General features: G+C 36.7%; 1 protein-coding gene across 1 annotated transcript; it reads right to left on the bottom strand.

Moving 5' to 3' along the window:
- Positions 1 to 2170: 2170 nt before the first annotated feature.
- LOC105123707 (AP2/ERF and B3 domain-containing transcription repressor TEM1-like) lies at positions 2171 to 3669 on the bottom strand. The gene has a single exon (XM_011023407.1). The coding sequence runs from the start codon at positions 3538 to 3540 to the stop codon at positions 2431 to 2433; it is 1110 nt and encodes a 369-aa protein (XP_011021709.1). The 5' UTR covers positions 3541 to 3669; the 3' UTR covers positions 2171 to 2430.
- Between the last annotated feature and the right edge of the window lie 11463 nt (positions 3670 to 15132).

The following is a 15132-nucleotide window of genomic DNA, read 5'->3' as shown; positions in this document are numbered from 1 at the left end:
GTGCAGCTATACGCCCAAAAAAAAAACAAGAAGAAGAAGAAAGACCATTCGGAGATAAATCAAATTAGGATAACCCAACTTTTTTATTTCAATCGTGGCAAAACCATATTGTGGAAAGACATGTTTCAACACCCATATGTAAATTGGCCACAAAGAAGTTGAATTTCTCAAGTAGATTTGCTAGTGACAAGACGGTCTTGGGTGTTTGGCTCTGCATTTCCATACCTGAAAGAAAAGTAAAAGAAGAAAAACGAACCCGTTAGGCATGGGGTGGAATATCTATGGTTGCCCTGATAGCATATGGGGGGGTGCCGCTTTGTCAAGTTGATTTACATGGCCGAGCCACCAAGCTCAGGGCAAATGGTAAGAGAATTCCCCTGGCCTCCAAGTATACACACGGGAGATTCAGGACAGGGAGATGTTAGGTTCAAGTCTCACTTCCAAATAATTTCTGAATTTTTAATTTTTGTATCTACGTATGACTAGATATGCAATCTCTTTTTTTAAAAAAATATATATAGAGACCCTTGTTAATTCAGAGGTTAATTGCTAATTGCTCTATGCTATGTTGGATGCGGTGATTGGACTGACTTTTCAACTCAAAAACTTACGAAGCTTGCTCCAGGGAGAATTCCGCATGGTTGCAGGCAAGTCCAGCTCACATCTCTTTTTGTTTAGTCGGTCCAATATTTATATACAATATTCATTTTAATTTCAAGTCTGATTGGAATTTTATACGAGCTACTTTGACTGTTGATTGAGGAATCGGTGTGATTTGGTACATTTGATTTGGTACATTTAACAAGGATCTATTAGTATCTTGCTAATTATAAATTAAAAAAATGGATTATATCATTGAACTAATTAATTTGGCAAGAATTTGTAATCATATTCACATATTTTTGGAACGTGGCTAGGAAGAAAATACTGGGAAAATTAACTGTGTCAAGAGGAAACTGCAAACAGATTAGCATCTCCTTAACAACTAGAAGACTTGGAATCAAATCTGTGAGTATCTGGAAACCCATAATTAAGTGATGGAAATGTCAATGATCTTGTGTGGTTTGGAGGGTGCCATGGATAATTGTACAGTGTCACGCTTATTTCTTTGAAAGTCCCAGCTTTGACTACCATATTGTTCGTTGACAATAACTAATCGTTTGACAATTTCCCATTAGATTTGCAAACGGGATAGGCCAGTATCAAGCGGATTTAGCTGCCATCTACCACCAGGGTTTAACGTGTAATGAGAAGATTAATATGCGAAGATCAGGGCAAACATCGGGATTTGAAAAGAACTACAACTAGTTTGTTTATTGAAAGGAAAGAAAGAAAATTTGACTGTGAAATCAAGATTCAGCTGGTCCAGAAAACCTACATTTTTTTATCCCTTTGATGAATAGCAAAACTCCATGGAAGGAGCACTTCCTCAAGCTCCCGTCCACACTGGATAGGTAGGTCTCTCCAGGGTGTCTGTATCTGCATAGAAAGTAAAAGCAAAGTCTGTTCTTATTAAACGAATTGTGTTTGACAATATCCGATCCTGTTTTAAAATCCTGGAGATGTTTCTATTGCTATATATGTATAGTCATTCTGGAAAAAATATCTCACGGACAACACCGGCCTTCGAATTTCTCTGAAGACGCTTATTAACTATGCAAGAAGCTACAGAGACCAAGGCCTAATGAACGTGAGAGCAGCTTCAAATCATTTTTCAAACTAAATAACCATCACCTCAAAAATTAACTTTTCCTGTGGATGGCTTTCAAAAGTAAAAGGTTTTCCCACTTGCCAATTTAGACCTTGTCCTTCCTGGGAAAATCAAAGATGAGCTGTCTTCTATTTGTGCCACAAATATCCATTATTTTCATGTGCCACAAAGGTAGGCTGGAAGTGTGTCTGAACATGTAATGGGATTAGGGGCCAAGTTAAAACACTTTTAAATCGAGACAAGATTTTATAGTGATAATCAGCCAATTAGCCTGAGCTTGTTTAGGACAAAGGTGCCATCCATACCTAATCTCTCTCTCATATCTCATCATGAAGCATGAGATTATTTTGTCAACACGGAAGATATATTTTAGGAAAGCAACACCAGCAGAAAAGCCAACAGAAGCCATAATGCTACATAACAACATTGAAATATTAAAGAACAGTTCAAAAGGCGATGTGAACATTAACAAATTGCCAGTCATCCATTTCTTGTTTTCTTTTTTCTTTCGTTATACTTTGTTGCACCTACTTTCGAGCTTTCTTCAGCCTTTTGCCTTGTAACAAAATAATATACAATTACCCTTTTGCGCAACTTGCAGCAGCTACACCCCCACCTCCTGAAACCCCACCCTCCCTCCACCTTCCTAAAATTCACAAATTGCAAAGAAAAAAGCAGAGAAATACATGGACAAAAACCAAAACACTGAAAACAAAATGTTACAAAGCTCCAATGATCCTTTGTTTCTTGCTATACTGATGATCTAACGACAAAAGCTCCATTTCTCTCACTGATCTCTTCCCATTGCACCCATTTTCCATCCCAGGTACGTTGAAGATGTTGACCCCAAACAACCTCACCATCTGAATCGGTTGAACCGGGTGGACCTGGTTGGACCCACTTCTTGCTTTCCAATCAATGTAAAGCTGCTTATCTGGCCCTGTTGATCTTTGAAAGCAAACAATGTCACCAGCTTTCAAGCTCTTCTCTTTTACAAACCGGCTCCACCCTTTGGTCAAAACATAACTCTGGCTACTATTCCAATAAGAATAACGAAACCTCCACACTTTACCACTCATATCTTCCAGGTTAAGCAACACACCCTTAGTGCTACAGCTTGATGTACCCTGCAAAGGAAAATGCTTTTCTGCATGTTGTTTTGGTATGACAAGCCGATTCAATTTCCCAACGTCACTTGGAGTCACAGCTTTCTCGAAAAGTTGTTCACGCGCTTTCAACACCCGGCCACAACCATGGTCATAACTGTTACTCCCATAGTTTGCTGTATTCTTGTATTGCTTCCCATTTACCCCATTGTTACTCCTGTGGTTCCTTTTGCTTTGCTCTAGCTCATCGCTGTACGTATGTTTCCTTAACATGTCAACGATTTCAGCTTTTGAATGAGTGATCAGAAAAGCAGCCTCTATCTCATCATCTTCAGTTTCATTAACCTGTTTGAAGTTAGTCACGGCATCCCTTCCACGAAACCTCTGCGCAGCGGTATCATAGGCTCTCGCTGCTTCATCTTCTTCATTGAATGTCCCGAGCCACACACGCTGGTGCTTCTCGTAAATCTGTGCACCCCAGCGACCATTTGGTTGGGGGACAACCCCTTTGTATTTAGAGGAAGGGAGCTTTCTTGATTCAGCTTCGACACCTGATTCCAAATCAAGAATCACACTATTGCCGCTCCCAACACGGCAAAGTGACTCAGGTGGTGATTTTGTTGTGGTAGCTGGAGGTAGAGAAGGAGTGAGGGAGGTTGGTTTGATGGATATGGAGTTATCGGTACTACTAGTCGTGCTCTCATCTACGCAGCTTCCATCCATTTCTTTTCTTTTTAGTTGTTGTTGTAGTAAAGAGAGAGGAGCAAGAAAGACAGAGACAGAGAGGGATGAGGTGTTTTTGTTGACTAGAACTAGAGGTATGATTTGGGCTGTGTTGGGGGATTTGAGAATATATATAGAGAGAGGGTAGAGGTGTTGGGTAAAGTTTGGGGATTTTAATTTTAATTTTAATTTTTGATTTTATGGGTTAAATTAAGAAATACGGGGTGGGGTGCACTGTGTAGTCTTGGGGAGAGATGGGGACGTGGGTGAGGTGGGTCAACCCAAGGAGGAGATGGTAAGGAACTAGGAAGATTCATGGAGTTAGGGTCGTAGTATGCTCGCGCGCGTGTGTGTAGAGGGGAGGGGGGGCGTGGGGCCCTTGCCAACAAGTTGATGGGGTTCACATGATTGTGGACCGTGTTTTTAGTGAAGTTCATCCCCCCGAGCTTTGCTGCTACTGCTGACTACCAAGCATGGTCTCCTCTTCCTTGTTTTAATTTGTTTTCTTCTCATGTACACTTGATAGCTCATATCTTATCCCATCCTTTTGCATTGCATTCTAAACGGGGCGGTCAAATCTTGATTTTTATTTTTGTTTGAACTTTTTTTAATTGGATTTTTTAGAATTAATGTGGATCTAGGCTAATTTGCATAGATTTTTTTAATTAATAGCTACGTAAACTTTCAATACTCAATTTTTTAATAATTCTGAATGGCTTTGATATGTATTAATATTATAAATAATTTTTAAAAAATAATAAAAAATATTATTGTAATATATTTTTAAATTAAAAAAAACATTTTAAACTCCTCCCGTACTTGCATCAAGATCTTCTCTATTATTATTTGTTGTTGCTTACCAGTTAGAATCCAGTCCAGATAAACATCGAGGACGAGAAAGGGATAGGGATAGGGTTTCTGTTGGGTTTGGTTTTCTTCCCACTAGGATGATGGGCAGTGGACCTTTCCAAGATTAATACAACCATTGCTATTCGCTGGCTAGTAGCAGTGAGTTGATGGGGGTGGATAGACATGAGGGACAAGGGCTCACCCAACAAGAAATTCCTGTATGAGGGCACCTGGCTTCGTTCGATTTGCCCTCCTACAACTTCGGTTTGTCTTATTGGCTAGGTTCACCTTAGGATCTCTCAAATCAAAAACCCCTCCCCTCATTAATATCATCATTCCATTATTTTGCCCAACCAACGCCTGACATTTCCTGTCACCAAGTGGGTTTCCTCTTGATTGTTTTTTACCCTTTACTTGCTTGTTCATGCACTCAGCTCGTGTCTCCGTGTAACTAATATCATGCAAGCCATCCCTTAATCCAGGCCATTGGATCAAAATCCAATGGTCGCAGATAGATTCAATCTCCTAAGGGACCCGGGATTTATTTATTTATTGTGGGCAAGAGAATCTGGTTTAGCACAATTTCTTTTTGCTCCCGTCCCATCGTATGATCAATAATGGAGCTAAGCAAATAACATGAGAGGTGAAAGTGATACTATAATATGGGTATTTTGTACGGACGAGCCTGGGTCTCCTGAAGGCCCACATGGCAAGTTGATAAAACCATCTTGGAGTTTTACTATTGGCTACGCTGCTATGGTTTTATGCCTGAGCGGGTCCCGATTAGAGATTCCACCTGCTTTCCTCCGTCCACTGATCAAAGGTTAATCGACAGGAAATCATGATGGTACTAGTAACTAGTTTTAATCTTAATTTAACTCTATTCTGTATTATTACTTAAGAAAATGTTTTGAGAAAAATCTAAGGTACATGTACGGTATTCTTGTGTGGTGATACGGGAAAGCTGTCTTTCTGTTTTATTGCCTCTCCTTACAAGTGGGAACGAGTGAATCCAATGCAGGCCTGTCCTCTGAGAAGGGGGGGAAGGGAAGGTGGGGGGGCGTTGTTATTGCTGTGAACATGGAGTATATGATTTGTAATGTTACCACGCTAGCAAACTACATTCACTGGATTGATTTGGGATCTATGTGGATGTTATGCCCTTTTCAGCTTCTTTTTTTTTTTGGCCTCATACACCCGCCGAAACAATTAGGGTACTGAACTAAGTACTAGTTTGGTATAGGGTAGTTTTCAAGAATTAAATTAATATTTTTTTTTTATAATTTTGATATATTTATATTAAAAAGTAAATAAATAAATATTATTTTAATATATTTTCAATTAAAAACAGTGTAAAAAAACATTATATATTATAATAACAAAAACACACTCATAAAACAATGCGAATAATTTAGTTATACAAGTTCAAGAGTGCTATTTCTTTCCTTCTCTTTTCTTTCTCCCTTTCTCTTCTTCTTTCTGCGGAGTTAATTATTAGAAAGTGATAAATTAATAACAGGACATAGCTCAAAGATAAGAAGACTATCCCTGTGGTGGCTAGTTGGCATGGCATGCCCGTGATGATATGCAATTATTTTGCCTTGTTTAGAAATTGTCAACACGACTAAACTAATTATTGAGGCCGAGCAACTTAATAATAAATCAATCCATTTTTTGTACATCGTTCTGGACTAGATTTTTTATAACTATATATGTATTGGAAGACAGGGACTGTTGGTCATGATCCTTCCAATTTAAACATGTGATTCTAAACTATATTCTTCCATTTTCACCAGGAGTGTTATGGAATTGTCCGAAGAATTTTCCCTTTCCCTTTCCCTCCCCCTTCTTTTTCCCCCCTCGCATGAAACAGCAAACATTTCCCTGTCTTTTCGTAACCACTAATTACGGACCCCTTATCGGCTATATATATACATGAAATCATGTTTATATCTTAATATCACGTTGGAGATAAGCAACCTAGATTAGATTGATGTGCCAACCTGCAGGACCACGTTAATGACGAGTAAGGTTAAATGCGTCAGCACAGGTATAGCTAGGACGTGACAATGAGGCCTCGATGTTCATGTCAAGAACTTCAGTTAATATTGCTTACTTTAAAAAAAAAAAAAACTTACCGGATTAGCTTAGAGAGATCAATCAATGCTATCTAGGTAGCTTCCTAGTATATCATTCCACTAAACAATCTGGTAAATGGTTTAAAACACTCTTCAAGGTCTTAATTGCGGCAAAGGTATGATCATTAGCACATCTTGATTATTGTGTTCCATGAAAATATGCTTTCCTCTTCTTAATCATCATCAAACTCATCTGTTTGGTTACTTTCAATAATGGGCGTGATTCGTCCATCATGATTTTTATCTCTTAAATAGTTGCATGCTTATCCTTTTCACTTTCGATAAAACGTGTTCTCTCCTGATAAGAATGTATAGTTTTTGTTGCTTTCTTGATCAATCTTATGTAAGCCTATTAAAAGTACACTAAATTTGCACTTTTCTCATTAGAAACAAACTTGGCCTGTTCTTCTTAGAGATAACACTCTCATTTTTTTAACCCCAAAATGTGTATCACACCCTTATCATCAGAAGGCAACCAAACAATATTTGATGATAAAAAGAAAGGGATAAAAGAGGATCCTGACGACGGAGGAAATTGATTCAGGCGTCAGCAAATCCCAATTGGCTTAGTGCGTGGTATGCCTCAAAAGAAAAGGCATGTACTCATTTATTTCTACAAGCTTTTCGAATAAAAAATCACGTTTGTGGTTATCTTAAATGAAACATAATGTATGCGTGTGTGCGTGAATGACATGTTTTCACTTTCCCACTCCCTAGGGTTTGTTTCAGTTGGAGATGACTTAATATATGACTTAAGATGTCGACGCCACATCATTCCCACCGACGCCGTGCCATGTCACATTTATTGAATTAACATAGTAAATAAAGATGGTACACGTTTGTGATGAAAATATCACAATACAGGGAATCTTTGATTTGGATGCATCCTTAATCTGCTTTAGGCGATTTGGATTAAGCTTACTACTCCCTAATGATCATTAATTATGTTTTACTTGTACGTTCTTATTAATTAATGCCGAAGTGGGGGCAAACATGAATATATATTATGCCCACAGGCTTGAGTTTGCATATATTTGATGACGATCCCACAGCATTAAGAAATTTGAGGCTATGGCTTTTGGTATGTCGGAAGAGGAAAGGATAATTGATCTCATTTTACGTTTTTTTTTTTTTTTAGATGTTGATAGGAAATTAAGTCGCCAGTTTCCTCTGATTTCAACAAAATAAATTACCATCAACAACAACAACACCAGTACCAAAATGTCAAGCAAGTTAACGAAGTATTAACCAGCTGTGCGCCCCAAAAAAAACATAAAAAAAGTATTAATGAGCTCTTGCATCACGAGACCAAAACTTTAGCAGGCTGATGGCAAATGGCTAGACAATTGAGTGCTGTGTTATCCGCATTAGTGAAGATTAATTCTATATTGATTTTGGATCCATCGTTATAAACCAGTTGAATGCATAGTTTTAAAACCTGATCCGGCCTAGCGGGTTGACCTGGGACACGTCTGATCCGGGGCTGGAATCGGGCCGGGTTGATGAAAAAATAAGGTGAGCTGTGACCCGGCCGACCCGGCGGTTGACCCGGAAACCCGGACGACCCGGACAAAAACCGGTTGTAACCCGTTGATTTTTGTTTTTTTTTTTACTAAAACAACGTCGTTTTGATTTTTTTTTTAAATAGAAATTGACCCGACCGACTCGGTCAAAACCCGGAATCTGGACCTTGAACCGGGCCGGCCACCAGACCAGGTTTAAAAACTATGGTTGAATGTTTATGCGCAAGGGAAAAAGAAAGTATTACGGAGATGGTTGAAGAAATTTAGCTAAATTACCACATTCCTTTTTCTTTCTTTTTCATTCTCATAGCAATTACACTCTTCCATAAATAAAGATTTTTTTATATATATTGCGTGATTGATGGATTTTTCAATTTAATCATATATATTGAATCAATAAGTCAAAACTAGTGAAAGAATAGTGAAATACTTCACCCTGGAACTATATACACACTTGCACAACTTTTATCTATGCATGGTATGCGTGCAGTTTTTTTTATGTTTTTCCTCCTTTGATTCTAGACATGAGAAGCACTCAAAGTGAAGTTCTTGAATTGAATAGTTTTAGAACTTCGCCTTCTAATCTACTCGTTGCTTAAAATCTGTCAACTATATATATATATATATATATAAAATGAAGTGTTGAAAGTTCCCTGTACAAATGGATGCCTTCTATCATCAACACGAGCTTGATCTAAGCTCTAAGAACTCGACAAGTTTGGAATTTTAGTGCGTAGACTATTAATTAGAGATTGCAGGATACAGTGAACCACAGGCTATTTTTTTATGCATGAATAAGACTTGGTTAAATCCATGGGAAAATAGAACGAAGAATTTGAGGTGAAGATCTTCTGTCCTGACAAGGTGAGAATCTATTTTAAATTAAGTTGCTATTATATTGTACTAGATAAGATCAATTAATTTGGCCGATTCTTTTTTCAAAAAAAAATCATAGAGTGAAGATAATAATTCGAGAAATGGGAATATATAGAATCCAAAATACATTGCTCCAAAAAGAAAATCCAACATCACATGCTTTTTATTTCTGTAAAAACAAAATGCTATTTACAGGAAAATGGAAGACGTGGCAGAGAAGCTCCGAGATATTGTATCCTCTGGAGATTAGTACTAATAATTATTCTTGTGTCTTTACTTTTATAAAAGGATAAAGATAATAAAGAATGAGGGTGAAAGAAGATGACTAGATGCATACGTGTTATAGACTATTTCCACATGGCGTAGAGCATAAACGGTGGGTCTGTGGTCCCGAAAAAGCTACCATCGAGTGAGTCCTCAAAATCCCTAATCGCCTTTTGCCATATGCATCAGATTAATCAAGTAGATCACATATATTATTATTATTATTATTTACCTGAATAAAAAAAGTAGAGTCACCACCGAGGAAAAGTTCCATGTATAATTAACTGGTAAGATTTGGAGATAATTTGGGGAAGAATAACCAAATAATTTCATTGGATTTCTTATAATAATATCCTTCAACTTGCTTTTGCTTACGTCAACATGTTCACACGCTTGTATGTTGCAAAAACAAAGAAAAACAACAGAAGTTACGGATAATGATTAATAAGCAGAATAATACGGATTGATCATGATATTAACTACGATATCTTTGACTGTTGCTTTGATGCGCTACCGACGTGGACAATCCTCGTGATTCTCGTTTCCTCACTTCCAAACTCGTTCCAGTTCAACTATGATTGTTGATTTCTGCTGCTAAGGTGGTTTCCTTAATTCTTTTCTTAGACAAAACTTTTCTAATTTTAGACTTCATATTCTTCATTTTTTTGAAGACAAAAGAGAGACGGTCGGTTTTGTTTTATGTTCGAAAGACAAAAACGAAATAATTTCATTCTAGCCCTGCTAAAGATCTAAATAGCCCGTGCAGTGACAATTTCACACAAACATTTCCATGTATTTTAAACAAGACAAGATTACAAGTTCAACTATGATTGTTGATTTCTGCTGCCAAGGTGGTTTCCTTAATTCTTTTCTCAGACAAAACTTTTTCTAATTTTAGACTTCATATTTTTCATTTTCTTGAAGACAGAAGAGAGACGGTCGGTTTTGTTTTATGTTCGAAGGACAAAAAACCAAATAATTTCATTCGAGCCCTGTTAAAGATCTAAATAGCCCGTGCAGGGACAATTTCACACAAACATTTCCATGTAATTGAAACAAGACAAGATTACATGGGGCGCTTCGCATGTTTTTTTTAATCCTGTGAAGTGGTTTTTTCCCTAGTGATCTGGCAACCATTTTCAAATCCTTAACTGCACCCAGGGTCCAACATTAAAAGATTGGTCAGAATGGAATTACTCTGGTTCTAGAGTCCACAGAGAAAGGTTCTGTCTCTGACCGCTTCAATTCTACTTTTAGAGAAGAGAACCAAACAACATCCACCTAGGCAGAAACAATCGTTTCAAAGGAAACCAAAAACGGGTGCAGAAGCTAGGCCAGTAGGCTCTTAGCTCTAAAGTGGGGTAAGGCATGCAGCCCGCACCATGTAGCTCTAGAAGTTGCTTTTGCTGACTATCTATATCAAGTAAACATCATGCAGCTAGCTAGCATCATTCCAGTGGTCATAAATGGGCCTACCACCTCCTGCATGCCACATAACTCTCTCCACTGGTGCAGTTGTGGTGCGAGTCAGATCGAACCTTTCGAGGGTATCTGAGAGAGTGACAGTACAGTTTTTTATTTCTTTTTTTTTTTAAGAAAAGTATAAAATAATATATTTTTTAAGATTTATTTTTAAATCAAAATTTATTTTTAAAAAATTAACTAAATAATGACGCAACCGCAGCGGAAAACCACCCCTCCACAGGTAAGGCGTTTCTGAGAAGGTAAGGCGCCATTCCGTGTTCTCTACCCACCATCTCATATATCTCCTGTTAGTTCACAGTCTCCATCAATTATTATCAAGCTGCTCCATTAAGTTTAGTGAGGGAGTGAGTTCCTTATTCTTTGTACAGAAAGAATAAAAAAAACAAAAAACAAAAAGTAAACTCCTTGTTCCCGAACAAATAAAAAAAATTAAAAATTGGAATGAAAATACTACTGTGGTGGCGAAAAAAGGAGGAGGAGGAGGAGGAAAGTTTGAAGTCAAGGGTTATAGAGTTTGGACCAGTAAGTTGTATTGATGAGGTGTCATTCAATATGACCCGATCAACTCTTAAATTTCAATGGTTTCAACGACGGTCCCAATCAAGCATTATTTTCTTCCATTTGGAGACTAGTGCGACTGGTCCGTTAATTAACCATGCCTGGTTTCTCTTATTATCTCTCCGCAATCAATGTAATAGGGACGTCTTTTTATTGGCTTCCTGAAGGAAAAAATTGCAAAAGAAAAGGAAAGGAGAATGGTAGAAATTAGATATTTTGGACTCTTCTTTTATTAAAAAAAAAAACCAAATAAAAAAATTTATTTGTCGATTACAAATTAGGTCCCTAACAAACCTCATAATCTCTTTTATGTCCTTAAGATATTCAGCCCTGCTAATCCTTATTGGTTGTGTGTGTCAGAGAGACAAGCCAAAGCAGCTCAACTAGCGCAGACGATCACTCCCTACAACATATACCAGCAACCACAACTCCATCAGTTATCCCTCCTAACATGTAGGAATGCTTATCATTCGAAATCAACTCAATGTAAGAGCAATATACACGGCTGGATCTTTCAACATTCTTTCGGTGTCATCCTGAGGAAGAGATGGTTCAACCAGTCGGTTGTTGAATTTATATTTTAATGGTTTTGAATTTGAATTTCTTTAAAATATATAATTATTAATTTTAGAATTCATAAATTATTGATTAATTAAGATACATATAAATTTATCCAAACATTCATATTAATAAAAAATAAAAAATTCCTTGAGGGTACTAGTACGTTGCCAATAGTACTTAATTAATAAACAAGTAGGCCGACATAATTGATCTAAAACATGTTCAACAAATTACCCATTAAATCACTCGCATAAAATCAAATGTGATGCTAATAGCCGTGATTTTCAGTTCAATAATGGGTCGTCTTTATTTTATTTTATCAGTGGAAAAAATCAAGCGGAATACAAGCAGAGTATAATGTTGCCGACATGTCACGCATCAACTAGATCTTTACAAAGTCAAAAATATAAACTTGTCCCTTGGTGGTTGGCTGGCAATATATACCAATAGCTTGAGGTAGCCACAAAAACGACGTTGTTGTTTGTATCTTCTCATTCTAATCAATCGTCATCTTATTCCTGCTAGCAACTAGGAGTCCTAGTTGCTAATTTATACTATATAGTAATTGAAGATATTTCATTTAATATCTCAAACAATTAAGTAAAAGCTAAACAATCTCAATATTTTATAAAAACCAATTATTATTTACGTTCAAGCTCATTTGCACTTTCAACACATATAGATCACTCAATCACATGAACAGTTCCCAGTGTGCAATAAGCAATTAATTAATAGGTTGAGATTTTAAAATTCAAATATTCGCGTGTTTGTATTTATTTTCCCTACGGGGGAATTATTTAGCCAGGCAGGGGATCATATGGGAGAGAAGACTTTTGCTTATGCGTATACCCAGGTCAACCAAGTCAACACATTTTTTTCCCTTATAAATTCGCAGAAAACGTAGACCTCCATGCATGCGTTTACATTAGAAAAAATACACACACACAGGCGCACTAAGCAGAGGCTCCTTTGGATCTTATAAAGCCGCGTCATCGCATGGGCATGACTCTTTTGAAGTAGGGTTAATTGCCGTGGATCTAGGACGAGTCAAAAGATTATGGTGCCGTGTTCTACTTTTTAACCAAGGCCCTTGCGTGGTAAATGAAGGCCTTCCCTCAAGGATACAATCTAGATACTTCTATCCCATCGCATGATAATAGAAATATATTATATAATTAGAGATGGGGTCTCAATTTATCGAGAAAAGATAAATAAATCAACACATAGCCTTTAAACCAAAAATGCATGTACATTTCTGGTTCTAGCTGGTACGCCTGGGAGGATGACCATGAGGAGGTTAGGCAGTGTCCGTGTGTTGGGTGCTTCATTGTTTTGGGCCCATGGGCAAGCCGGTGCTTGAGGTCTTCTGAGAAAGTCTTGTTATATTCTGTATTTTTTCAAACACTACACCAATTATCTCATTTAATACATCAAACGAAGAAAAAAGCAGATAACAAGGACGAAATTTGTCTCTCCTTGTTATCTTTGAGAGGTGAGTAAAATAATAGATGTCAAGGAGTGCTGCATGGGCCATGATTGTTAAATCCCACCGAGTCAGTGCATATGGCCTGTAATTAGAGAGATTAAACTAAGCAAGCGACCACTATTATGCCAATGCACAGAGATTAGCTCAAGAGAAGATAAGGATTCAAAGCTTCACGAATTGAACAGCTCTTTAGTGAGATACTAATGGTAGAAGTTCCAGTGCTGAGATCACGATCCACAGGCGGAGCCTAGCCAGATACAGACACTGATAACACAGAGAGCTAGGGAAGCTAGCCAATCAGTCCCAAGGACACCATGACCATGTATAGGTTTTAACCTGATATAATATTGTATGGTTTTTAATTAAAGCAACCACGTCTAATCTTAGATAATTAGTTCCCATAATTTGGATCTCGTGGTGTTTTTGGACTCTACGTGGCCTTACCTAACCCCCATACGTTGCTGATTAATTAAGTCACTTTGGATTTTCTGAGGACATACATATCGATAAATACATATGGATTGGATTTTCTGAGGACATACATATCGATATCACGACTCGCAGTTTGTCCACCGGGAGTGTTCATCAAGCAAGGTGTTTTAGGAGTTTTACTTTTCTGGTGATATTTTTTAAATTTATTTCTCACTGCCTGATTTAATTAATATTCGATCTATGAGCAAGAATACTCTTTACTGATCAAATTAAGCCCACGTATTCCTCTAGTTCTGTCTTAGTTTATGGTCAAAGCTCGAGGGATTTAATTATTTATTCAAGAATGCAGTTGAAAATGGATTAGTTAATAAATTAGTCTTGCTTCAATTATATTTTGAATTATGAGTCCGAGTCAATGTTCAAAACCCCGTCTGGACTTAAGTGGAAAAATCACCCATCTCATCACGGAGGGGTCAGAGTCAGCATTGATATACACAGTACACTTGCATTAGGATATTACGCAACTTGGGCTTCATTACATCGCGGTGCCAGCTTAACATGCTACATACATATATAGTATCGATGTGTATGGCTAGTAATTACGGTATTCTTTGGTTAATGTTCCAGCAAAAAAATATAGTGAGAATAAAAGAGACGAGATGTAATAGAAGATAGATATAAAATTATATCGGGTAAATAAAATAATTATTTTTTATCATGTTTTGTTATAGTAGAAGAGGTAAAATATCTATCACAGCACATGTTTGCTACTTAAATGTTTTAAAACAATACTTATAATTAGGGTTTTTATACCATTATATGAATTTATAATAATATAATAACTCTGATTATGAAATACAGAATAATTTTACGAGTTAATTTAAGATTAAATTGACTTAGAGAGACATAACTGATTCAAAAAAGAATAGATGAAAGATCCATTCAGCATGAAATATGTATTATTTTTTACATGATATTTTGAAGATAAAAATCAATACATATATTTTTATATTTTACCTATTTTAGAAGTGTATAGATTAATTATAAAATAAATTTAAAAATAAAATTATTTTTATATTTTTATCTCATCAATCAAATATATTTTTATTCTTACAATCACGGTGGTTTTTATCCTGAAATAAATATCCTAGTTCAACCCGTAACTTTATAAACTATAACCATTTAAATATACCTCACAATCATTTATAGATACATTCATGTTGGAGTAGACGGAAACTTTAATTAATAGTTTTGAAAGCATGACACTAATACTAGTGATGATTACATTTTCGAAATCGTCATAGAAAATCATTTGATATATTCTCAAAGATTTGATGTCGAATTCTACCAAAAAAAGGAAAAAGTAACAACAGAAGATGTTAGGTCCCCTTGCTGTAACCGCGCCTCTCGAAAAGAAATA

The sequence above is a fragment of the Populus euphratica genome, unplaced genomic scaffold (assembly GCF_000495115.2).
Source record: "Populus euphratica unplaced genomic scaffold, PopEup_1.0 scaffold1.1, whole genome shotgun sequence".
Taxonomy (NCBI): Eukaryota; Viridiplantae; Streptophyta; class Magnoliopsida; order Malpighiales; family Salicaceae; genus Populus; species Populus euphratica.
This window is presented reverse-complemented; position numbering and strand designations above follow the sequence as displayed.